Below are 26,697 nucleotides of genomic sequence, written 5' to 3'. Positions count from 1 at the left end.
ATTTTCTTTGTTTTGATATGTAAATTGTCGAACAAGGAGCAGATTGAACCTCGTCAAATGGCTATTCAAAACTGCCACACCTTCCTCCTTTTGCTCGTTTCCTGTTTTATAAGCGTGAAAGCAGTGGGAGAAGAATCGTGTAGCTCGGAAAGCGCTTCACCATCGTTTACTTACGAGATAAACAAGTAAGATTTGTAAAGTTTTTTTCCGAAACAGTCGGAATAAATACATTTTTTTCAGGTTAGATTGCTGTTTTAAACCCTAAACGTCGTCCAATAAATTTTTGTTGCAGCCTACTAATCTATACAATTTCGAAAGAAAATATTCAGATGCTTCACCGTCCCCGAAGGCGGTTCTGTCCTGGTGTACCGGTTCACAAGGGAATTACCACTGTTCTTTCTTTGTTTAGGAGTTATCGGTTAGCTATTGCGTATTGTTTGGTCTTTTCTATTGGCTCTTGTGAACCGGTACGCGCGGACAGAACCCCGAAGGGTCTCCACTCATCGAAGCGTGTACTGTAGCCAATGTAGTGAATTTTCAGTCTCTTGTTGGGTTTGTCAACCTCCGTGACTTCGATATCATACAATTTTGTATCTTTCTCTGTGAAATGACCTTTTTAATAGGGGTGTATGCTGATTATTCGTTGCAGAATCGCTTTGGTTCTCTTATCTCTCTCTTTGGCTTGTCCGCCATTTTGAAAATTTGCTCAGGAGGGCATCTGTGTTAGCGGCCGCGCCAGGCTGGAACCGACAAAAACAAATGTCCATCGCAGTGGGGAAACAGTTTGATATGTCTAGACGACATGAAGGGAAATTTATTTGAGTTGGGTCTCTATAATGACTCGATCGTGACTAACCAAAATTTTCCCTGCCATGGAACGAAAACAAGCCCATGTTGCATTAAGGCGAAAGGAAAAGCAAGGATAAATGAAAATTTCGTTTTCTTTCCTGTTAGGTTTCCGTGCATGCGCTTGGTGTGACCTCTCACTGAGTTCTCGCGCGATTGAAACGGATCAGGCTTGGAAAAATGTGCGAGCCTGGGAACTATGACCAATGACGCAAACGCAAAACGCTCTCATACTTCGGAGCAAAGTCGAGGAAACTATCTTGCTGAGAGAGATGGCGCAGTGTTTCGTGAAAACATCAGCTTTTATTTTGCTGGTCCTAGTCCATTTTTGCCATGGGACAGACCCTCAGCCCCAACAGATTCACATCTCAGCGACAGGTAAGGAAAACATCTCAGAAACTATACGACGAATCGGGAAGAACACAAACTGAGATGTAATCACCTGACCATGTATTAACGAAGGCTAGGGCTGACATTGGGGAAAGTCGTCTCTTCACAATTTACAATAGCGTCTATCTAATTTTATGAACTTCTAGTGAAAATCTCATCCAACAATTCTTCGTTATTTCAAGTTCGATTCGGGATTTGTAGTATGGCGCGCAGTCACATGACTTCCCAAATCTCTTCATAAACTTTCTTTCCCTTCAAGCAAGGCTAATTTCAGCCAAGACGAAAGGACTTTTTCTCTATTAACCTCAATTTGAGCATAATTTCGATTCTCGAGAATTCATTTAGATCGCATGAGCATACAGCATTACGAACCGCTTTTCTTATGTTTCCACTATATTCGTAGAAATTATATAAACACGGTCCTTCACGGTTCCTTTCGCTTTGCTATTTTTTCTTTGCCTTATTCTTGGAGCAGATCGTAAGCCTTAACAGCTTTAAATTTGGGCTTCGGCGAAGCGAAGTGAAATGTCTCTGGCGCCCCAACATCGTGAAAAATTCGCTCAAGCCAGTGCATGAATTTCAATTTCTGTTGTCAAGCCCGCTCAGCGGAAAGGTTACGTAAGCAAAAACCTTATTCGTCCTAAGCAAAAACCGCCATACCTATCAAATCGCCACTAGAATACTATTAACGTATTAAATTATAACAAATTTATAATGTTTATCAATCCAAAGATCTTTCAATGACACAGTTACGCACAGCTTTCGTGGAAAAAGTCACTTGAAACAGCTACATGACAGTGATCATGCATGAACACAGCTGTTGTTTATATTGAAGTCACGAAAAACGGCTTCATGACGGTGCAGTGTTCATGGATACAGCTCATGTCTATAATTGAAAAAGGAAACTTGTTCAAAGTGATTATGTCATAAAGATTGTAAATGGATTTTATTGTAAGCAGTTTCCGACCTTTTTAGGTATCTTCTTTTAATAGTATTAAAATTAAAGCCAAACTCTCAGTTATGTCTAATTCTGCTGCTTCCTTCACGGCTTTTAACTGGTCTTGTTATGCAATACACCCACTTCTCTAATATGTTAAGGGCTACTTCCAGTTGCAATGATATGCACTGACTGCGTAAGTGTTGATCACATCTCAAATCATAGTAGTTTAAACTTAGAGTTTTTCCATAAATTTGAAGGTTTTATTTCCTGCCTTAATTAGCTTTAATTGTTATTCTGGGAATTAATGGAGGATTCGAGAGGCACTGTACTAAATTTCTGATTATATTTGTTTCACAATGTGCCTGTGTTAATACATAGTATACAAGTTTTTATTGCTTTATTTTTCTAGACAAGCACTAAGTATGAATTTTTGTATCATGCTGTACAGATATTATTAAAGACCATTTCAGGGTTTCCATACAAAAAAAGATTCATGCACCTTTGACTTTTTTTTCAACTTGTAGGGGATCCTACAGAGATGATGATCACCTGGGTCACTATGTCTTACACCAACTATACAATTGTGGAATACAATAAGGCTGGTTTTCCTCTTACGCTGCGGGCATCAGGCAGCATCACAAAATTTACTGATGGTGGTGCGGCGCATTTGGTGAGGTACATTCACAGGGTTAAACTTACTGGGCTGGTTCCTGGTCAAAGATATGGTAGGTCTTGTAAATAAACTATAATATTACCATCAAATATATTTTCAAGCCTTTCATTTTCAGCTGAAGGAAATGAAAGGATGCTGCCTGACATCATGGCTTTTCAGAGAATTTGAATAACAATAATAATAATAATAATGATAATATATAACTTTTAGAGATTTTTCGTACCCAAGTTTCTTGTATTTATCAGATTATTAGATATATATGTATATATATGTATTTTATTATTTAATTTTTATTTATTTATTTACGTTTTCAAAGTTTAGGAAGATTCTATTCCTGCGTGCTTCCTGGGCCACGTTTATCGCCCCAGTCTGTGTATGATCTTATGGCAAACATAAGTTTTTACAACTGTCAGATAATAATAATAATAATAATAATAATAATAATAATAATAATAATAATAATTTTGTGAAATATTTTTAAGGAAAAATTTATTATTATTATTAAGGATGTCGATCATGTATTGTCAATTTATTTGCTGTTCTGCTGAATGAAGCTGAAGCAAAATAATGCAGACATAAGATGAATTCTGCAACTCTGTAGAACAGTTGTTAATACCGAAGAGATTCAAGACTTTTCTATCAGCTAGAGACTTTTTATAATAATAATAATAATAATAATAATAATGATATTTATGTAGTGCCTATCCAGTGACAGATCTAGATGCTTAACAAAGTGAGAGGAAATATAAAATTAAAGTTAATCAAGTAAATAAACTTAAAATTGAAGTAAAAACATACAAAGTCTATTTCCTAATGGCTAAAGTAGAAGTTCTCAAAGAGGTAGGTTTAAAGTTTATGCTTAAAAAGATTTAAGTTTTTGCATGAGCATATGTTGTTGGGTAATTTGTTCCAGACTTGAGGGGCTGAAAAAGAGAATGCTCTAGAACCATAGGTCTTAAGGTGAAAACTAACAGGATTCAGATTGAAGTAGGAGGAGAAACATCTAGAACTAGTGGCACAGTAAAAAGGCGCTTCTAGTTTCTTTGGCAATTTTTTGTCGATAGTTTAACCCTTTCACTACTATATGCTAATTAGGCCCAAATCCCATTGTTCCTGAATATTTAATTAGGCACCACCAAGGCTTCAACACAAAATCAAAACATACATGCTCAGTAGATTTTAATGTAATGTTATGAGCAATAATGGAAAAAAAATTACAGTCTGATTGTTATTTCATTCATTCATAAGTTTGATTGCAACTAATCTGGTAACAACATTGAGCATTGACTCCAGAAAGTCGAGAAATGAAAAAAAATTCAAATTTGCTGCCATTAATGCTGGCAATACAATTGGTTTGTTGAACAACTATACCGTGCAAGGCAACGAAAAACATGGTATATTCCCTACAAATATTTTATAAAACAGGTTAATAGTCAATCTAAGATGTTGGAACTTGAACAGGTAAGTTCAAAAGAGTTTATTCGGACTGCATGTGGAACTCATTGTGGCATGTGGGACAGAGCGCAACTTTGCAGAGTTTGCACTCGAAACGCGTCTCCACTTTGTATCCTTTCGGGGTTCTCCTGCCAGCCTTGATACACTGTACGCACTTCCTCTTTCTTCCTTCTACATGGACAGAAATATGCTGTCCTGGATCTACGGCAGTTTGGTCTACAGCATCAAGGGAGCGTCTCTTTCTCTTCCTTTGAGAAAAGCCATCGATGAGTTGTTTGGCAAGCGCCAGCCTGAAATCTATCAATGGTTTCTTACGCCGTCCTCCACGATGAATGTTAAACAGGACATAGGCATTACAAATAGACAAATTAAATAAAAACCAGAAAATATATCTGTACCACTTTCGTGATTGCCAGCCTGCATAGTAAAATGAGCGAAGCTGATCTGCGCGATCAACTCCTCCCATGAAAGCGGTGTAAACATCGGCAACTCGCGGCTTTTGAATTTCGATAACATTGCCTTTTTTCTTTCGCGGCACTGGTCGAGAGGGTTCACTGTGAGAAACATTTGTCGACAAGAAAGAAATATCTCGCTTGTCATGCCATTTAGTGAATACTAGAGGGCCACGCTGTGCAGTTACAATGTCTCCTTGCTTAAGCTTTCTTTTCGCACATGGCGGCAAGTCCTTCCTGTTGCAGCGAACAGTTCCACATGTGTAGGTGTTCTGAGCAAGAAGACAATCAAACAGAAAAGAACTTGAAAAGAAATTGTCAAAAAATATGTGCCTGTTTTTATTTAGGAAAGGAGTCGCCATTTTCATCACGACGTCATATCCAAGGCCATGAATGCGATGTCCGTTTGCTTCTTGTCCGAGGTAAACAGAAAAATTCGACACGTAGCCATTGCTCGAATCTGCCGCCATCCAAACTTTGATGCCATATTTCGTTGGTTTAGCGGGCATGTACTGGCGGAATGATAGCCTTCCTTTAAATGCTATCATTCCCTCGTCAATCGAAAGGTTTTTCGACGGCTCATAAACATTTTGAATTTTCTCCAAAATGTTATCGATGATCGGACGCACTTTGAATAAGCGGTCATAATTATCGTCACCGCGTGGTGGTTCTTGAGAAGAATCGTTAAAATGAAGGAACTGACTAATCTCCTCGAATCTGTTCTTGGTCATAATATTTTGTATGCCGCTATTTCCAATAAATGAATCGGACGACCAATACATCGAAATTCTTGGCAAGCTGTTTATGCCCATTATAATGCACATACCAAAGTAAGCATTAAGTTCTTGAGCAGTGACATCTTTCCACTTGTCAAGTCTCGTTCGTTCATTTGCCAATTTCTTCCGCGCGTATCGGTTGGTTTCTCGGACCATTAAATCGATAATGGAAAGGTCAAAAATCAGGTTAAAAAAGAATTTTTCGCTCGCTTCATTGGGAACAGCGACCTTGATTCCTGAAGTTGTAGTGAAGTTGTTAATCGCGAGGTCCTCAAAATCTTGCGACCACAGAGTTTCATCGTCGCTTTCGTTCGAACTTTCTTCGTCTGATTCGTTTTCACTCTGACTCGCTAATCCTTCGAAATCTATGTCAGATTCCGCAGAACCCTGACCGTCTGATTCATTGCTATTATCTTCATCGGACGATCCGAAAATTTCACGATATTCTTCTCGGCTAATAGAATGCGGTGCGGCAGCCATATTTCAGGTAACGCAGAACTAGTAAGTTTTTAACATCCACTCTCTACCCTAAAGGGGATGCTAATTTGTGCGCAGTGAGAAAATTCTTATTGGTCAATACTCACTTTAAACAATGAAAACAAAAGGGTGAGTAAATATCGCCTAACAGGGGAGCACAGAGTCCCAAAAATAGTCTCGGTCTCTTTGGCCGCTTTTGGCCGCTCTAGGAATAACGTGACATTTCCGGTTGGCCGCTTTTGGCCGCTCTAGTAGTGAAAGGGTTAAAATTACTCCTCATGCTACTCAAATGCAGAAAAACATCTTTTATAACATAACTAAAGTAAAGCATGCGTTCTGATTGGTCAATTTAGCGTCCCCCATTTGCCCATGGGTGTACGCTGCTGACGTGAGCAAATACAAAGACTATTTTTCCACACGCACTTGTTTTTTCTGGTCGCGTAATATTTGTTAAATAAAAGGGAACTCTTTAGCTACAATGTATCAATGTTATGTTATAAAACAAATGGTAAACACCACAGCGTACACTATTGAGTTGTGGATGCACTTGGGAGGTTTGCTAAGCACTCAACAAGCTAGAGTCGCTCTCGGCTATCGCCTCGAGCAACTCTTATGCTTCTTTCGTGCTTAGCAAACCTCCCAAGTGCATCCATAACTCAATAGTGTACGCTGTGGTGTTTACCATTTGTCTATTAGTGAAAGGTTAAGTTCAAACTCAGCTGAGAGAAGAATCTTTCAACATGATTATTTTCTTAATTTTACTATTCATTTAGTAAAGAGGGTTTTTGTGAAGAATTTTACTTTACCCTTGGCATTTGATTTTAGGAGGGAGAGTCCTAGAGGTGATGTAAGGTGGACATTTTTGGGGACATCTTAGGAAGCCTATTGTGTCCTCTAGGGCAAAACCCATGTCTCTCACTTAAAATTGAAAGCATGTATTAAATGTAAAAGTTCAACCTTTTCATTTCTGACATAAGGTTATCATTGTGGAGGATATGATGGTTGGAGTGAGGTGTTGGCCTTCAATGCCCTCAAGTCTGGAGAGGACTGGAGTCCAAGACTAGTTGTTTATGGAGACTTGGGTAGTGTCAATGCAAAATCTATCAGCTACCTTCAAGAAGATGCTCAGAGAGGAGACTATGATGCCATTCTTCATGTTGGTAAGTTTTTAATTATTGATTTTGTTTTTGTTCATCTTGGTGATCTGGGATGGTTGAATGGTGCAGGAGTGTTAAAGTGACCCAGCCAGCAGCTGTTAGTGGTCCAAGCTTTGGTGTGTCATAAAGAAAGATCTCTATTAAATCTGGGAATTAAATCTGGGAATTAAAGTACAGTGAAAAAAGAGTTATAAATTTATTAAAAGTATTTTAATTTAATTTGTTTTTGTTTTTAGGTGACTTTGCATACAATATGGAATATGTAAGTGAATTATGCTCTTCTGTATCTGCGATTTGAACATCAATACTTTTTTGAGGGGGAAGTACCTGAAAGTACAGTATTGAATTGGTCTGAATATATTTGAAATTTCTTTAAGGCAAATCGTACACTCACTGTTACTTGAACCAAAATGGATTTCTCATGGTCTTCCCTTACATATTTTCTGCACGCTTGATAAATTGAACCCACAATAGCTTATTCATATCCCCTCAGCTAATTTGCTTTCCAAATTTACCCTTTTCCCACATAATTGTTTTATCATAGAAAATTACTTTTGGTTCAGTGACTGTTTCACTGGACCTTGATGATGGAGGGATCCATCTTGAGGTGTTTGGATTCTTATGTTTGACAATTATTTATGGAAATGATTTGGATGCTTTATTTTGTTTCAGGATAATGGAGTAGTTGGAGATGACTTCATGAATCAAATTCAGACAATTGCTGCCTATGTTCCCTACATGACATGTCCAGGAAATCATGAATTAGCCTAGTAAGTTCCTTGATGATTGCAAGTGTACAGGTGAATTGCTCTAAGTACAACGGTTTGATGATACTGGTGCCTTAACTCTCTAACTCCCCATTAGTGACCAAGGCAGAATTTATCCTTACATATCATTATACAATATTAAGCAAACAAGAGATGAGAATAATAAGAAAGGGGATTATTACTTGATCCAATACCAAATTCTCAGAACCAATATCAAAATAATTTGATGGTGCATAGTCAGGAGAATTACAACTGAGATCTTGAAAGTGATAGGGTTAACAGAAATATGAGTTTGACTCCTCTTAAGGATTGTTTGGAAATCATAGATTTGATCATAAAGTGAACTACAGTAATTATTACCGTAATTATTCATCTATAAGCCGATCTCAGTTATAAGCCTAGACCCTAAACTTCGGTCTGTTTTAATTGGGAAGGTTCTTAAAACATGTAAATTGAAAATACTCGGCTATAAGCCGAGACCATATTCAGAGAATTTCATTCTCGAACAAACTGAAATGAACGCAAAAGTTTCGAAACAGAACAGAGTTTCGATGCAGTATTGCTGTCAAAAACAATTCCGAGATAACCAGAGAGTAAGTCATCAGTGAGTCACTCGAGGAAAGATCAAGAGAATCTCTTTAATGGAGAGCTTGAGAAGTCAGCAAAACGCACAACGATGGGCCGTTACACTCTGAAATATCCGTGGCTGGATGAGAGATTACGTTACTGGTTTACAGAGCAGAGAAGCCAAGGTAAGTTGTCTTTTTACATGATCGCAAATTTCAACACCGTGACAAGTTTGTTTACCAATTGTGGGAATGGGCAATTCTGATTGGTCAGTTTTGAAATTCTTAAATTGCTTTTGCAAGAGCTATACACTCGTTCAAAACCCTCAGAATCTTAACTACTGTAGACAGCATGGAAGATGAAGCAAACTACTCGGAAGAAATGGCAGAACTAGTGGAGGAGGAGGAGATGGACGACGAATTCCACGCTGACGCTGAGGACGAACAGTAAGCCGTATTTACTACGCGCCGAAAACAACAAACCGCTCCTTTTGAAGCAACCACCTTGTTTTGTTATTTACTTCGGCATGCAATATCTCAGCTTATAGACGAATATATCTATGTTTCCTTTGAATTTGCTGTTTCGAAAAAATATGTTTGGAAAAACACTCGGCTCTAAGCCGAGAACCCTCTTCTAGCTCAAATTTTCGAGATTTTGGTAAACTTTTGTGAAAAAATGGCTCGGCTTATAGATGAATAAATATGGTAAATCACAATATTGTACTGTTATGTTATATAGCTGAAAAGTTTCTTTGATATGTTAATCTGAAATATAAGTATGTAATTTTTCGACAGCAACTTCTCAAACTACAGAAACAGGTTCTCAATGCCAGGAAACACAGAAGGTATCTTTTACAGGTATGAGAAACTGGTGAACACAGAAACAGCTCAATGTGAAGTGGTACATTGCCCATCAACAGTCATATAACACTAGTGACAGCCCCCCAAAAAATTACTTTGTTTTTTCTCTAAGGTTCAAATTTTCCATCCTTCTCTTTCTAATTATTTACACAAAGCCTTTGCCATTGCTGTTCCAAACAGTATTGAGGTGGTGAATCTCAGAATTTTTATCTTTGTTTGCTGCTCAAGAAAAGAGAAACCCTTTGGAAATTTCTCAAGATACAATTAAGATTAGTTGAAAAACCATTGCAATATTCTTGATGGCACACACGTGTCTCTTTTTTTGGTTTATTTTATCTTAATTGATACACATAATTTCTTGAATACTCTATAGTTGGAACATTGGTCCTGCACATATCATTAGCTATTCTACAGAAGTCTACTTCTGGTTGCAGTATGGAATTGAACAGATCGTTCAGCAGTACGAGTGGCTTATCAGAGACCTAGAGGTAAACAAATATTCCTCACCCTTGTAATCATTCCTTTCTTCCCCTTCCCTCCCCTTCCCTCATCTCTCCACCTCTTCAGTTGTACCCTTTCTTCCTTCTTTCCCTTTCCATAATTCATTCATTCCTTCCTCTTCTCTCAATTTCCCACAAACTCCTTTTCCTGGTATCTTTATTCCTTCCCTCAAAGCATGGGTAATGGTCTGTGTTCTCTAGAGAATATTTCGCATCCAGTGATACAAAACGCTGACTGTCAAAGCAGGGCTGGTAGCCCACTAGCCACAGACTAGTAGAAATTCAGTTTTGGCAAGTGGTTTTCAATTTCCACTAGCCAGTTTGGCTAGTAAACAGACTGAAATTGTCGTAATATCTAAAAACATCTAAGATGCCACTAGCCACTTGGCTAGTAAGTTGAAAAGTTAGTGTCGAGCCCTGCAAATTAAGGTTAAAATTTATGGCAGATCAAGACTGATATTTTACTTCTTTGTCTAATAAAGCAACAGGCTCTCCAGAAATAAGTAGCAGGTGTTTCTGGAGAAGATTCGAAATGTTATCCATTATTTGTTAGGATGTATCATAACTGTTGTTCCCTATGGTGTTACATTAAAACAATTAGCCAATAGCATAATCTACACTTTAAACAGCTGAGGCTTGTGATTTTATCTAGCTTATTTTTCATGATATGTAATTGAAACTGAGTGAGCCTCACATGTATCGTCTATTTAATTGCAGGAGGCTACACTTCCTGAAAACCGCAGCAAACGTCCCTGGATCATCACGATGGCTCACAAACCAATGTACTGCAGTAATGACAATCCTAATGACTGCACTAAAACTAACAGCATGGTAAGGTTACTGGGAACTCTGAAACTTGTTACTTTTTTCTTGGGTTAAAGTAAAAGTGTACTTAATTTTGGTAAGTCTCTTTTACTCACTTTTACGTAGAACACTGGTACTTCATGTAGCTTCTCACAATTTTCACATACAGTCTCTTTGGATACTTGTGTGATAATGTTTATTTTAAAAGGAAAAAGAGGGCCTTGGTTGGGTATTGTAATTCTATAAGCTCTTTTGATCTTTGTATTGTTCCCCAGAGTTCATCAATACTACATTTAGAGCTGCTTCTGATTCTAGAGTGATATTGCCAAAAGGCCATTTCAGAATTACCTTTGGCGTCTTTTACAAAGCCAGTCCTAGTGCTCATCCTTTAATGTGATTTTAAATTTTCTTTCATGTGCAAATTTAACTCATTTTCATACAAATTGTGGATCACCAAGCCTCGTTTTGAAACAGAGGCCAAAGCTAATTTTGAAAATGGCCTATTTCTCAATCTTATGACAACAACCTATAGGAAAGAAGAGTTTGTTTTCCCCTTTAAGATAGTGCAGTTATCAACAGTATCCTAGGTGACTGCAGGTATTAACATGCGTCTTTTCTTCTTCTTCTTTTTTCTAGATTCGCACTGGAATAACTTCCAAGCATTTGTGGCCTTTGGAAGACTTGTTTTACAAATATGGTATAAAGAAAATGATTTTTGGAAACAAGTTTGACCTTTGATTTGAACTCACTTTGTAGTTATTTTTTGTGTCAAATTATGGTCATGCAGAGAGGAACTAAAATTGCACTTGGAATAAATTGTGCTAAATGGTGTTCAAAGCATGTAATTTATTCAAATTTGCAAATTTTCCATCCCCGTTATAGGTGTGGATTTGATGTTGGAAGCTCATGAGCACTCGTATGAACGATTGTGGCCCATTTACAACATGCAGGTTAGTTTGGCAATGGTAGCCTGTTCCAGTTGTTTTATAAGAAACAGTGTGATGATAATGGTGAAGTGAAGACACAAGGGAGGGGTGGGTCTGGCCCTGACCAGGACAAAATCTCCTTTGTGTTTTTACTCTTTTGCCACTATTACTCCATCTATGATCACCTTTGTTTTAGTAACTAAACAGCCAGAACAAGCCATGGGATTCATTGCACAAGTATCAAGAGTATGCATGGTGTGATCTGATCTTTGTGTCTATGTACAGGAGAATCTTCATACTTTCCTATGCAGCATTCTTTTTCTATTGCTAATTTCAAGGTATCTCTATCTTTGGGTAACTAAAATGTGCACCATGCAGGTGATGGTCCTGTTCAACAAAAGAATATGTAGGGTCACTGTTCTCTCAACCTTTGGAGACCCAAGGGCAAATAATCTGGCGAGAGGAAAGCCCAGCAGTGGTTTCTGTCTGTTGAGATTAATTTTACCATTTGCATCCTTCTATGACAGTACCATTGCTGTAGTTTCCTTTCCCCTGATTATTTGTTCCTGAGTCTCCAAGGAGGCTGTTTTCAGGAGTTTGCTTTCATTGCTACTTATAGAAGGCAGGAGTTTCAATATTTTTTTCCACATGTGGCTACCAATAGTGTAATAGGTGGCTGTTCCTGGAAGGGGTTTCAAGGCAAAATGCATACAGAGAACTTGCTTCGAGGCTAAACAGACAGTGGTAAGAGGTCTTATAAATGGCAGTAGACCATCCCTAACCTGCTTTTATTGAAACCCCTGAGGAGGTAACATCATCAGTACTTCTAAGCTTTTTGGGGTTTAAGTCTTAAATTTCTTTAAATTAACTCTAAGGTAAGTTCTTATTATTAACACTCTTACTTTATGTTTCTCTTTCCAGGTTTGCAATGGATCTCTTGAGGAGCCGTACACCAACCCTTGCGCCCCAGTTCATATCATCACTGGTTCAGCGGTATGTCAGCCATCAGCACTAGTATTCTGTTTTGAATAATTATGTAAATTACAACTGCTTATCATAATATTATGATAGACAAACATGGCAAGATCAGGGTCTCTCAAGGATTATTGGAATGCAAATACCTGACCCATTACCTTTGGAGAATGTTCAAACCCCTTCACCTCTAAATGTCAGCCTGCTCATTCTCCTTATAGCTCTCTATACATTTCCTTTGGAAATAGCAAGAAGAGTTTAACAGTCAAAAGATTCTTTAGGTGGCAATCATTCTTCTTACACACATGGCCATAGTGTGAGATTCAGCGGTAATACTGTAAGGAAAAATAAGACTTTTTTGTTAGTCGAGTACGTTTTAAGGGTTGAGGGGACAGTCAAAGGCCCCCTGTCCCTGAGGTCCTTGTTCCTTGCGTCCATAGAGTGACAACCAGCTTGTCTCCCAATGGGTCGACCATTGTCGTGTTTCACTCTCTTTTCCCCACTGATTTGCAATTGAATGGTATTTCTTACAGGGATGTGTTTCCAAGCATGACCCGTTCAAGAAGGACAAGCCTTTTTGGACAGCTTTCCGTACTCTGAATTATGGTTACACCCAGATGACGATCCATAATAAAACTCACATAGGCATACAGCAAGTGGATGTTGACCTAGTAAGTACAGTGGATAGGAGAAACCTCAGGGCACATTAACTATGGGCTTGCAAAGTTCAGAGACTTAGAGGCAATGACAACACTGAGTTTCGAAGTGGTAAAAACTGTTGTGGAACGTACTGAAGAGGAACTTATCAACAAAAGAATGTGTGGTCAGCAGTTTTAGTCCAGAAGGAATTTGGTTTACATCAAGAGTTGAAGGGTGGATGAGGATGGTGAAAATTTTGCTGAATAACTGGACACATCCTGATAGGAATTTATGATATCAGAATTTACCTCATTTAAAAGATTTTTTAGTTGCAACAGCAAGTTTGGAGGGATAAAATTTGGTCAGTGAATATGGGGTCTTGTGATTAGATGGTCAGGTGACATCCACTTATATTTTCTTGTTTTCTCTGCACCCTTTTGTTTCATTTTGGGATTTATTTTCTGGTAACCAGAGGCAGTTGTTTTTGAAAAAGGCTTAAATATTTACTGTCTTGTGGCAAAAGGTAAACTGATTTCTGTGTTGTCCTTATTTTAATCAGGGTGGAGAAGTTGTTGACAAAATAATGCTGATAAAGGATGTCCATGGACCAGAAGCATGGGTTAGAAAGAGCACAATGAATTGAAAGCCTAGGAAAACAGTGAAACCCTTACAACCACTCTTTGGAACTTCACACCTTCAGTAACTTAATTTTTCTATATACTTATAAATTATATTGATGACTGAATGTTCTATAGAGAAGTCAAGCTATGGTTTCTCTTACTGTAATTACTTTTCGTCACAATAACTTTGCAATAAAAGGGTATAGGGCACATGTTTTCTTGAATAAAGAACGATTGAATTTGCTCTAATCCCCTCATTGCCATCAGAGTAGTTTAGAAGCTTGAGAAAATAGCTTGGACAACTTACAAGGAACTAATCTTCTTACAGAATACTCAATTCCACCAACGGCTACCAATCTCTATCCTTGCAACTAAATGTTGTGCCTTAATTGCAGCCAAACTGTATCTGATTATGATTTTGGGATTGCGTTTCTAGAGAAACTGAGTTGATTATGCAAACTGGATGCAGTAAAGAGTTTGTAAAGCTATATGTGCCCATGTTATACCCTCTTTGATGTAAGCATCTACTCTTTATTGATTTGTGAATCTATTAAATTATTAGGTAAAACTGAGTTGAGATTGACTTTATTTCATCTTATTTCAGCAATTAGTACACTACAGTGAAATATATGAAATTACTATGTGCAAGATTTTTGACAAATTTACTACCTTTTTTTTTGTCTGGATTGAAGATGTTGGTAGTTATAGAACCAGTTCCGGCAAGGTTCTCTTATTAGTCAGCGTGTTAGAATTAGGAGATGGGAGGGGATTTTGAGTTCATTTTTACTATTAAGTAGAAGTTGCAGTTAATCAACTGTGAAGTGGTGTAGGAAAACACCATTTATATATCGTGTATTCATGCATAGTGTTTCATGGGTACTATGATGAACATTGAAAAAGGACTCTGACAACGTAATTATCTTCGTTCAAATTCAAAATAGCTGGTTTTTAAAAATGCTATTAAAAAGTTAGACTTGTCAGGTTTGATATGATCGTAAATCTATATCTTGTAATTAGTAATTAGTCTTAGCTTAATTTTATTTTATGAATGAGTTATATCTAGTCCTGTAAATAGATTTCAATTTAAAAATTTGAAACCTTTAATTATCATTTTAGTTACTTTTTGAAGGTATTTTTTTCTCAATTTTATGTTTTATTTTTTATAATTTTCTAACTGGTGAGTTTTCTCACAAAAGCTAAGCGTATATACACAATAAAATTGACTCGAACTTGACGTGACTTAGAGTTCTGTTTTGTTTCATTATCGAGTTTACCCCCAGTTTCGTATGATATTAGTCACAGTTTGAATCGCTTACGTAGCTAGTCGTTCCTGGTTGAAGGGGTTTATAATTTATTATACCCTTATTAGAGGACGCCCCCTTAGTACTTCGGAGTTGAAGAGAGGAGATCGAAGGAGTCACAGCAGTGTTTTACTAAAGTTTTGTCTGAGTTACGCAACGTTGGAGTTTCTTTACGCTTTTAAGACAGTATCAGATGGAAGTTGCATTCTATTGTACTCCGTTTCGTTTTCCTTTCGATTCCTTTTCTTTGTAATTAATCTTAGCACCTTTCCTTATTTTGTACATTGTAATTTTCCCCTCCTAGTTTTCACCAAACGAGTACAATATTCAAACGAGTCATGATCGGATTAAATGCTGTTAAATCAACTTGTACTGTCTATTTTTGCACTGTATTGGCACTTCCCGAACTCCAGTGTACTTCGCTCCGCGTCTGCTGCACTGGGTACGCGACAGGTACCCTTTAAACCCAGCTCTATGGCGAATATGAGGAGTCTGTTCATTTTGTTGAAGAAAAGAGAATTCTTTTCGTAGTCACATCCCAAATTTAACAATCCTTTTGATAATGTACAGACCTAGTGACGAGAAAACCAATCAACCCTGAACTTTCTGGTAAAAATAGAGGAATCATATTAAAAAACGAGACTAAAACAAATTAAGCATGTAAAGATGAAATAAACAATTTTTAAAAATCGAGTTTCCAGATGGGATTTGAACCCACGACCCTCCGTGATCTAGTCGGATGCTCTAACCACTGAGCTACAGGAGACTCTATGGTGAGCAAGGGTCAATTAGTGGGTATTGACTGGAACCGCATCACGCGGCTACACAGCCAAACATCAGCTAGCGCATAGTGAGCTTCTATGCGCTAGCTGAAGTTTGGCTGTGTAGCCGCGTGATGCGGTTCCAGTCAATACCCACTAATTGACCCTTGCTCACCATAGAGTCTCCTGTAGCTCAGTGGTTACATACATACATACATACATACATACATATAATTTTTGTTAAGGCAGGTCGGTTTGTGGCAACCCAAAGGCTGGTGTGGACCTGCCAGGAACTAAAAAGGAACTACTTAAATATATGGACAATTCTAAGGAAAAAGTAAAGAAATTTCAAGGACTTAAAAGTATAAAAAATCCGTTTGCTTTGATGTTATCACACAGGCCTCCTTTTCGAATTGAATGCGATCTAATGTCCTTGAGGCCTGTCTAAGTTTTTGTTTAAAAAGCTGTAGAGAGGAAGCATCCTTGATGGCTTTAGGCAGCAAATTCCATACAATGGGCCCTCTGTACCTTGCACTATTTCTACCAAGGTCACTGTTACACCGTACATGCGGAAAGTCATTAATACGCCTTAGATTATAATTACTATCAATGTTGCGTTTTGCGAAAAGGGCAGTAACTTGATCAGGTAAACTATTATAATGTACTTGATACATTATAGAAGCGAGTCTACGTTTGTAAATATAGCCTAATGATTTCCATTTAACTAGGTCAAGGACGTCAGAGTCAGGAGTTTCGCTGGGCAGTTTATGGATTAGTTTGGCTGCTTTCAAGTGTAAATGTTCCAATTCATTAAATGTAGATGGTGAACAGGACCCCCAAATAGCAATGCAGTATGTGATGCTTGGGACAATCCCTTTAAAATATATTTCTTCTAGTACACCTGATGGTAGGGCTTTGAGCTTTTTAAGGAATTTTAGCTTTCCTCCAAACTTGTAGTGCAGGGCTTTAACTTGCGGTTTCCAGTTCAGTTTATAATCAATTTCAACACCCAAGCAAGTAGATTTGGTGGTGAAGTAAATGTGAGAGTTTCCGAACATTAGGGGTCTCATTGGTCCGACAAAGACTTGACTGGAAATTAACATTGCCACGGTCTTACCAGTGTGAACAGTCAGGTGATTTTTACAGCACCACACTTTGAAGTCGTTTAATATTAAATTTAACGCATCAATGATTTCTTCGACTCCTTTCCCAAGGTAATAAATTGTGGTGTCGTCTGCAAACATATGAATGCACCCAGTTTCGGACGAGTTCGGTAAATCGTTGACATATATTGTGAAGAGTCTGGGACCCAGTAAAGAACCTTGTGGAACACCGATATCAATTTGTTGTAGCTTTGATCGTACACCGTTAACAGTAACATATTGGGATCTTTCATGAAGGTAGCTTGCGATCCACTCGAAGAACACACCAGACACACCTACATCGGACAATTTGTCTTTTAGGATGGTATGGTCGACGGTGTCGAACGCCTTCTTGAAGTCAACAAATAAAACTCCAACTTACAACCAACTTGTTAGAGCATCCGACTAGATCACGGAGGGTCGTGGGTTCAAATCCCATCTGGAAACTCGATTTTTAAAAATTTCATCGTTACATGCTCACTTTGGAGGCTGGTTGGCTGCATGTGATGCTTTAATGCATGTGATGCTTTAATGTGACAGCGTGATGCTGTTAGTGAGCTTCTATGCGCTAGCTGATGTTTGGCTGTGTAGCCGCGTGATGCGGTTCCAGTCAATAGAGTGTTTGCACCTACGTCACAGCTACGTCACAAAATTGTACTGTCCGCCATTATGGGGGAGTAAAGAGGCGTGCAGTAACACAGTTTACTACTATATCTTCCAACGTTTTTCTCAATTTATTGCATTATGCCGAAATTTTGCTTGGTTTTAAACTGTTCCCACGACACGTCTAAGCGAAAAGATCTTTCCTTTTGTCGAGTGCCCAAAATCGTAACGAGGCAAGGCGAAGAAACGGAGATTTTGTCAACGGAACGTAGGCGAAGGTGGCTGACCGCCATAAGCCGTGACGACCTTACGGACAAAATTCTTGAAAATGATCGTGTTTGCGGCGAACATTTTCATTCTGGAATAGCTGCTCCTCTGTGGGATAAGTGGAACGTCGATTGGGTACCATCGCTTAAGCTTGGACACGAGAAACTAAAGGTTAGCGAAGCATCAGTTCAGCAAAGTCAGGAAAGAGTCAGACGAGCCACAGAACGTACAAAGCGCATGGTCGAGAAAGACTCTGAAAATTCTCAGATAAGTCTTGCCAAAAAGCGATTAAAGCACAACGAAGCTGGCCATAGTGTTCAAAACATATCATTCGACGTGGAAATGGCAGATATTGAGGACATTTCTGAGAACTTACCCGACAACTTGAGGCATGCTGTAACCCAAACAGAGTTGAGCTGTAACACTGTGCTCTCGCCTGAGCCCATACATCAGAACTTGCCATCTTCTGATTTTGACGAAGCTTTTTTTTCTGGAGATGATGACAAAGTTAAGTTTTACACTGGTTTGCCATCCTTTGAAATTCTGCAAACAGTCTTCTTCTTTGTTGCATCACATGTTGATAGACGACGTGGAGTTCTAACTAAGTTTCAAGAGTTTTGTATGGTGTTAGTGAAGCTAAGACTTTCTGTCCCACACCTTGATCTTGCATATCGTCTAAAGATCTCGACGTCTTCTGTCTCTCGTATTTTAGTTACTTGGATAACTGTAATGGATATTCGATTAACTCCAATTATTAAATGGCCTAGTCGTGATGAGTTGTACAAGACCATGCCTAGATGTTTTTTGGATGCGTTCGGTCGTAAAACTACAGTTATTATTGATTGTTTTGAAATTTTCATCGATCGGCCATCCAACCTTCTTGCAAGAGCTCAGACCTTTTCAAATTATAAACACCACAACACTGTCAAAGTTTTAATTGGAGTTACACCACAAGGGACAATTTGTTTTGTGAGTGAGGCTTGGGGAGGAAGAACATCAGACAAGTTTTTGACTGAGAAGTGTGGAATTCTTGAGAAACTTTTGCCAGGTGATATGGTCCTTGCTGACAGAGGTTTTACTGTGCATGAAAGTATTTGGTTCCGTCATGCTGACCTGAATATTCCAGCATTTACAAAGGGAAAGGATCAACTCGATCCTGTTGATGTAGAGAAGACAAGACAGATTGCTACACTGAGAATCCACGTTGAGAGAATTATTGGGACATTGAGACAGAAGTACACCATCCTTCAACAAACTTTGCCAACAGATTATCTTGCCTGTAGATCTGGTGAATCTGTACCTCTCATTGACAGGATGTTAAGAGTTTGCTCAGCTCTTGTCAATCTTTGCCCACCTACCATCCCATTTGACTGATGGGGCATTCAACATTGAATGGATTGTACTTATTAACTATTGATGAAATATTATTATGATTTTTTTTCATTTGCATTTTTTTCATAAGTTTATTCACAAACATTTGGGTTTTAACCCATTTTCCATGTTGATGCCATGCATTCATTCTTTACATTGTTGATAACACTTATAAATACTCGGTGATAAACAGTGTGGACTTTGAATGCCTTGCTCTCAGGCAAGAACTGCTTCATGCTTCATGAAGCAATAAAATGTCACATAACCAACTGTTTAACCTCAGGAAAGGGAGTAATCAGTCCACTCTTTAAGCATGTTAATAGATGAGATCTCATTTGATTTACATCAAAGTTTGGGATATCCTTGTCCAGATTGTAAGAAAGTGCTGTTGCACTGAGCCATTGCAAAAACACCACAGTCAGAATCATTTGATTGTTGTTGCACAGGTACAACAGATATATCTTTGAAATCTTCACCAATTAAGTTCTGAACTTGCTGTTCCAGATCATTAAAAATAACATCATGAAAAAGACTGTCATACAAATTCACAAATCCTTTTTCACATCCAATTGAGCTTTCACATACCCAATGATTGCCCCCAGTGTGCAATATCTGAACAAAATCCCCATCAACTTTTTCAAATTTAAATATATTCCAAGACTTGTATGCTGAAATCCTTGTATAGCTGGATTGACTGTTTTCAAAAGTGATTGGGCATACTGTATAATACTATTTTCAAGCCACCCATTAGGTGATTCAATCACATCAAAGTCATGTGCAGATAGTTCAGCAATTATCCCATATTTCTCAACATCAACATGGTAAGTTTCACCCAAATTTATAATGTCAGAATCATCAGAAGTGTTGGAGATGGGAGAGGAAGACTCCTTGGATAGTTTTGAGCTTTTCATAGCAACAACACTTTGCAATTTACACTCATTACATAACCAGGACAATTTGTAATTGTTTGGACGACGCTTGTAGGATAAACAACTGAAATGGAAGAATTTGCCGCTAGGCGAAAAATTTAAGCGAAAATCTGCCCCAAAATGCTGGTTATGAAACCGTAAACCATTTGGTTGTAGGTTTGCAAGCTTTAAAGTTCTTAAATTGTTCTGTCGTATAAAAACTAGTTTGTGAAACCAAATGCAACACGAGATCAACAGCTTCAACAGCTTCAACAGTACGAAGGCATTCCCTACTTAACTTTTCGTCCGGAATCAAAAGAGGATCAACACGAACACACGAAATCTTATCAATATAACGCTTCTTTACAATACTTGCAGGTGATTTCGCATAATTAGACAAAGGAATATCATGAATAATGTTTTCTTCTGAAGCGCGTTGAGACGTCTGTTGGGCATCAGCATCCGCCATGTTGGTTCTTTACTCCCCCACAATGGCGGATGATAAAGCTGTGACGTCACGTGCAAACACTCTATACCCACTAATTGACCCTTGCTCACCATAGAGTCTCCTGTAGCTCAGTGGTTAGAGCATCCGACTAGATCACGGAGGGTCGTGGGTTCAAATCCCATCTGGAAACTCGATTTTTAAAAATTTCATCTTTACATGCTCACTTTGGAGGCTGGTTGGCTGCATGTGATGCTTTAATGCATGTGATGCTTTAATGTGACAGCGTGATGCTGTTAGTGAGCTTCTATGCGCTAGCTGATGTTTGGCTGTGTAGCCGCGTGATGCGGTTCCAGTCAATACCCACTAATTGACCCTTGCTCACCATAGAGTCTCCTGTAGCTCAGTGGTTAGAGCATCCGACTAGATCACGGAGGGTCGTGGGTTCAAATCCCATCTGGAAACTCGATTTTTAAAAATTTCATCTTTACATGCTCACTTTGGAGGCTGGTTGGCTGCATGTGATGCTTTAATGCATGTGATGCTTTAATGTGACAGCGTGATGCTGTTAGTGAGCTTCTATGCGCTAGCTGATGTTTGGCTGTGTAGCCGCGTGATGCGGTTCCAGTCAATACCCACTAATTGACCCTTGCTCACCATAGAGTCTCCTGTAGCTCAGTGGTTAGAGCATCCGACTAGATCACGGAGGGTCGTGGGTTCAAATCCCATCTGGAAACTCGATTTTTAAAACAAATTATTAGTTTTCATCAGAAGGCAACATGGTCGAGTGGTCAACGTGTCGGACTTGCGATCAGCCGCTCCCGGGTTCAAGTCCCGCCCTGACCACTGCCCGGATTTGTTTCACGGTTTCATGGGATTCTTAATAATGTTATTTTCAATTTGTATTATTTGTTTCAGTTGTTTGGTGGAAAACCTGTAAACTAGCTTCTAGCTAAGTGTTTCTCCACGTTAAACTGTCTACTTACTTTTTTATATAATGAATAACTGAAAAATGTATTATTTTGTACTTTGAATGAAGAAAATTTTTTCTCATTCATTTTACTTGTGAATACGTTTTGAGTTCTTCCCTTCACTTAATTCGGAAGCTAGAATGAGCACTGGTAAGGTTTGCAACCTGCCTTCTTAAACTTAACCTCAGTTCTTGTTTGAATGCAGGTTTGTTTGAAGAAATACCTTACATATTTTTCAGATCTACCTCAAATTATTTCTGTACCACATATACAATTTCATATTTTGAAGTTTTATAGAAAGATGAATCCGCGAATCTTATGCGCTGATGGCAGTCTTTGATAATAATAATAACTTGTGGGCATCAATCTCGTTTCTGGGTTACAGGATTTAAAGGCTAAAAGTAAGGGTTTTCCGGAAGATTGAACGGTTTCTATGGCGAACGTGTTTGTCAAAAATTCAATTACAATAATTTGGTGAGAAACAATTGGGCAGTAAGTCAATAGCATTTCCAGGGAAAAAGACGAGAAAGTATGGTAGGTTCGATCTATTAAAAAAAAAAATTGTGTCAGAGGATAACCAGCATTACGAGCCATACTATTACACAGATCAAAGATCTCCTCGGCCCATCATGGAAAAAAAAAAGGTTTGCAAACACACAACTTTAAGAGAGGCTCTCATAGGACAATAACAAAGATCGAAGCTGCGCGAAACAACATGCCCCTTGAGCGACCAGGTAAGGAGTTCCTTCTGACCCCAGTATTAGCAAAGATGTCAGTGTGGTCTATTCTCGCATGGATGAAGTAAGACTTGACACAGTAGGCTGCATGGTCAAATGGAGAGAGCACTGGACTCTCAAAACGTAGGTCCACTCTGTTTACCCCATGGATTTGTTTTTGGGTAGTCCATAGTTTTGTTTTAGTATTTTATTTTTCCTCCACTCCAGCGGTAAATTCACATATTAATTTAAAACAATTATAGTTCATAGTTTTTCTTTTAGCAAAAACCTTGGTCTTCTTTCCAATTGGTCAGAGAGGAGAGAGGAAGGACAAGACTTAAAATAAGTATATAAAATGTAGTGTCGAATCTATATGATAATGCCAGTAGCTTTTCACTCAAAGGTTCACCGTCTAAACTCTGACAAAACGTCTCCAAGAATTTTAGCTGAAGAAACGCTGGTGCATCATTTCCATTGATTTGTCACCGGTGATATCCACCAACTTGTTTGCCGCAGCAGACACATAATTCTTGTTAGTTTGATACCTAAAATGTGGCCTTTCCGCGTCGAGTGCCTCTAGGATCACCTGGGCAATTTCATCCGGAGTTTGAACCATGGTAGAGAAAGAACCTCGCATCTTTTTAACGCAGTTATCAAGAAGATGTTTTGTTTCATCATCTACTTCGTCAAGGAGAGCGTCACTTTCGGATATCATTTTAGTATTGGCGAAAAAAGATGTTGAAACTGGCCCTGGTTCAATCACAGAGCATCTGTCGTTACAATGAAAAAACAATGCGAAAATTTGATAACGTAAAGCACTGAAATGGTAAGGTAGGAGGGGGGAGGGGAGGGGAGGGGAGGGGAGGGGGCTGGGACAGGAAGCATACGAGATGGATGTCAGCGGAAACATCGCTATTGAGAAGGATCCTATTTTTCCTCTCCACGCAATCTTCGCTTCAGTCATAAATCGAAGGGGAAAAACTCGATCTCATCATAGTGTATTTGCACGAACAGTACATCCCTTTATTTGTTATCAGTTTCCACTAAAACAGAGAATAGCATTCAAAGCCCGCTCTGGTTGGCAACTCAAACTCCGAACATCCTTTGCTTTTTACCTCTGAGCTTCCTCTTAGCAACGCTCGCAGGATTTACGAACGAAAATATTTAAATCATAGCAGGAGAAAATGAGTTAAAATCATGTTTTTGTGCTATATTACCTCACTGTTTTAGTATATAATTAAAACAACTATGCACCTTAGTGGCTAGCGAAGGATATACGTTTACCTCACCGATTCGCAACTCGGTAAATAGCCACCTCCACTTTGCTGAATAGTTGTTCAAATATAAACACTTTCTTTAAAGTGTTGTCACACTTGCCTACGTACCTCACATTAAAGGTCTTGAGCAACGGAGCCAAAGATTCACACAGACCCTCTACAGCGAACTTCGACGCACAATAAATGCCATTGAAGGGCACTCCATTGATACCGCCCATACTGGATACGCAGATAATGTGACCCTCCTTGTTGGACTTCATATATGGAAGTACAGCCCTGGTGAGACGTAATACTCCGAAAAAATTGGTCTCGAATATGTTCCTTGCTGAATCCATACTTTGTACCTCCAGTGGACCAAAATAGCCTACTCCAGCATTGTTTACTGCAAGGGTATAGAAGTAAATTTATTTGCAATGGTAATGATTTTAATTTAATACAATATCTTGTACATAATTCACCAGTTAGGTTTAGTTGCAGAAGTCGATCCCTTGGTAAGGAAAACAACACAAGGCTACTTCTCACTGACAGATTGGAGTCGAAGTCGAAATCAGAAGAGTCGAGAATACTCCAAAGATCACTTCAAAATTAGACCGATGAAAACGGAAGCGAGGAACGAAAGCCACGTTTGCATAGGTGAGCAACATTATTTATTGCGGGGGTGGGGGATTTTGGTTGTACCCTAGTAAAATTAATGTCATACCCCCCTAAAGCTCTGCAATATCCTTTTGATCCCCTCTCTATGGTTCCCCCCTTTATACTCTCCCTTCCCCCTCCATTCCCTCTTTAAACCATGTGATCCCCCCAAAAATCCTCCAGCCCTGCAAGCGATATGTAGTTACCAGTCCCTAGGCTGCCGCTGATAGTGTAGCACTGATGGCTGTGTCCGGAATAGGGGTCGTAAGGCAAACCCAAACAGAGGAGCCTGCTCCCATCCAAAACAGACAGGCGGTAAGAGATCTTATAAGCTTTTAACTGGCTTTTATTGAAACTGTGAAATGTTCAGCAAGCAACCGTGGACGATAATCCTACTCTTGTACGTTGGATCAGCAGTGATCTAATCGGCCCAAAATAACGAATATAAATATAGAGGCAAGACCGATACAACGTAGATAAGTTTTAAAACGGAGCACTATATTTCGGCTGGCCAAACCAACCTTCTTCAGGTGCAGTGGGAATTGACATAGAATTAAGGTGGCACTTAGATACCTGTATGATGTAAAAGTGGAAATACGTAAAACTAATTTGATTGACAATGAGATAATAATTAAAAATAGAAATAGTAAATAAAAATAGAAGTAAAAGTGGGGTAACTTGAATAAATTAAATAACTAGAAGTAAGAATAGTAGAAAGAAAAAGACTAATACATTTCTTCACGAGCGCTAAGGTCATCGGGATAAATAGTATTGCCTCTTGAAATTAAAAAGGCTTCCCTGGCCTTGCGGATCGAGTCTCGCTTGGAAAACACTTTTTCGATGGCGATAGGCTCCATGTCGTAAGCAGAGTGGTTGGGAGAGGAAAGAAAGTGTTCTGCGACTGTAGTAGGTTTAGATTTAGAGTTAAGTTTATCGATGGTACGGCGGTGTTCATAAGTACAGTCTTTTAAACGTCGTGTAGTTTCTCCTATGTATTGTAAGTTACAGCGGTTACATTGAATCAATTAGAGAAGGTTTTTAGTGTCACAAGTCAAGAGAATAAGTACTTGTTAGTAAGTAAGTTAATAAGTTAATAAGTTAATAAGTAAGTTAGTAAGTTAATAAGTACAAGTTAATAGTACTTGTTTCACCGGTAGAAAAAAAGGTATAGTTAGTAAGTCGGTCAGATATTTAGGAACAAGTAGCGCAGTTACTACCACAATGGAAAGAGCGGGGAGGGGGGGGGGGGGAGTTGAGTATGGGAAGTGGTAGAATTGGAGGGGAGTTTGGCTGTAACTAATGTGTCGCGAAGGTTGGGGGAGCGTCTGAAGGCAATAACTGGTCTTGCCTCTATATTTTTATTGAAACACCTGCCTATTTATAGTCTGGACCAAATAGTTATAGTCTAGAATAGTCTGGATTGAAAAACCTTAATGCTCTACCGTGACGCTAATTTCTAATTCCTATGTTGACAAGAAATACATTTCTGAATAGTTTGACGACAAAGCTAATTAACAACGGCGGCGTGCGTCACGGTAAGGAATTTCATAAGGATCGGAGTAGAGCAACATCGGAAGCTAGAAATAACGTTATAGAAGTCGGCTTAGTATAAACTTTCTATTGGTGGTTACAAAAGATATGCGATTTTCCGAGTGACTTATATATCGTGTGAAGCAACATTCTCTCTAAGAAGGGGGGAAGGGGTTATTGCGAGATGCGGGATGGAGAGGTTTTAATTTTCAAGACCAGAGAAAATACGAAATTAAAACCCCGTGAATTTTTTCTGGTGCTTTTCGCAATGCGTGAACGCTAAAGTTGTTTATCCGATGCGTGATTTCTACTTTTCTTTTATGTACGTAAACCGTGCACTGTACCCCTCCCCTCCCTCCCATCTCTTCTTGCGAGTGGCCCTCTCCTCTTACGCCTCCTATTTTCGATATTTACTGTTCGTTAAAGACGAGAGCTCGTCGCTAGTGAAAAGATCGAATTTCCATACCTTGCCGCGAGTGAATTACATTTTGTTTATTCAAAGCAGTTGATCAAAGGTGTAGCCGGAGCCATTTTGCAGAACATTCAAACTCCCTACTTTCCCGCAAGAAAATAAAGGAAAACTTACTGACGACATCAATTCGCTGATGTGCAGATATAACCTCTTGAACAACCGCGTTAACAGAATCATCCGAACACACATCCATGGCCTTTATGAAAAGTGTGTCTCCGAGGACATACTTTCCTCGTTCCTCAAGCTCTTTCTTCTTCTCAAGATTTCGCATCGTTGCATAAACTTTGAAACGCTTATGTTGATCACTGGCCAGTAAAATAGCCGCAGACAATCCTATTCCCGATGAACAACCGCTAACGAGTACTATTTTTCCGGCCATATTACTACAAAGTGACTTCTCAAAGTACTATGTCGTTGCGTGACTGCAACTCAGATATCCGACGGCCGTTAAAAACCCTCGTTTGGATGCAACTCGTTAT

At 38.8% G+C, this 26,697-nt stretch overlaps 3 protein-coding genes across 5 annotated transcripts; 2 read left to right on the top strand and 1 right to left on the bottom strand.

The window, feature by feature from the left end:
* The first annotated feature begins 985 nt into the window (after positions 1-985).
* Positions 986-15,055, top strand: LOC111329086 (acid phosphatase type 7-like). 3 transcript variants are annotated; one of them, XR_016002251.1, is made up of 14 exons: positions 986-1,224; positions 2,701-2,901; positions 6,987-7,169; positions 7,403-7,428; positions 7,839-7,936; positions 9,295-9,357; positions 9,734-9,848; positions 10,578-10,691; positions 11,301-11,361; positions 11,547-11,614; positions 12,255-12,334; positions 12,512-12,583; positions 13,096-13,233; positions 13,761-15,055. XR_016002251.1 is itself a non-coding variant. In XM_088762554.1 (14 exons), exons 1-13 carry the CDS (start codon positions 1,053-1,055, stop codon positions 13,842-13,844), a joined length of 1,395 nt encoding a protein of 464 aa, XP_088618680.1. In that variant the 5' UTR covers positions 1,010-1,052; the 3' UTR covers positions 14,072-15,055. The 3 variants fall into 3 exon arrangements, 2 of the variants coding, with proteins under 2 accessions (XP_088618680.1, XP_088618679.1); XM_088762554.1 differs by lacking the exon at positions 12,255-12,334 and having other exon boundaries at positions 1,010-1,224; positions 13,761-13,844; positions 14,072-15,055; XM_088762553.1 differs by lacking the exon at positions 12,255-12,334 and having other exon boundaries at positions 1,019-1,224.
* Positions 15,056-17,769: 2,714 nt separating this feature from the next.
* On the top strand, positions 17,770-19,269 carry LOC148729255 (uncharacterized). Its single transcript, XM_088725119.1, has one exon. It carries the CDS (start codon positions 17,770-17,772, stop codon positions 19,267-19,269), a length of 1,500 nt encoding a protein of 499 aa, XP_088581245.1.
* Positions 19,270-21,588: 2,319 nt separating this feature from the next.
* Positions 21,589-26,687, bottom strand: LOC111329088 (retinol dehydrogenase 8). Its single transcript, XM_022933687.2, has 3 exons — positions 26,333-26,687; positions 23,692-23,965; positions 21,589-23,076 (listed from the first exon to the last, which is right to left on the bottom strand). Exons 1-3 carry the CDS (start codon positions 26,595-26,597, stop codon positions 22,749-22,751), a joined length of 867 nt encoding a protein of 288 aa, XP_022789422.2. The 5' UTR covers positions 26,598-26,687; the 3' UTR covers positions 21,589-22,748.
* Between the last annotated feature and the right edge of the window lie 10 nt (positions 26,688-26,697).

Source organism: Stylophora pistillata, chromosome 6 (assembly GCF_964205215.1).
Source record: "Stylophora pistillata chromosome 6, jaStyPist1.2, whole genome shotgun sequence".
Classification (NCBI taxonomy): Eukaryota; Metazoa; Cnidaria; class Anthozoa; order Scleractinia; family Pocilloporidae; genus Stylophora; species Stylophora pistillata.
Note: the sequence above shows the minus strand (reverse complement) of the source record. Positions and strands in the feature narration are given on the sequence as shown.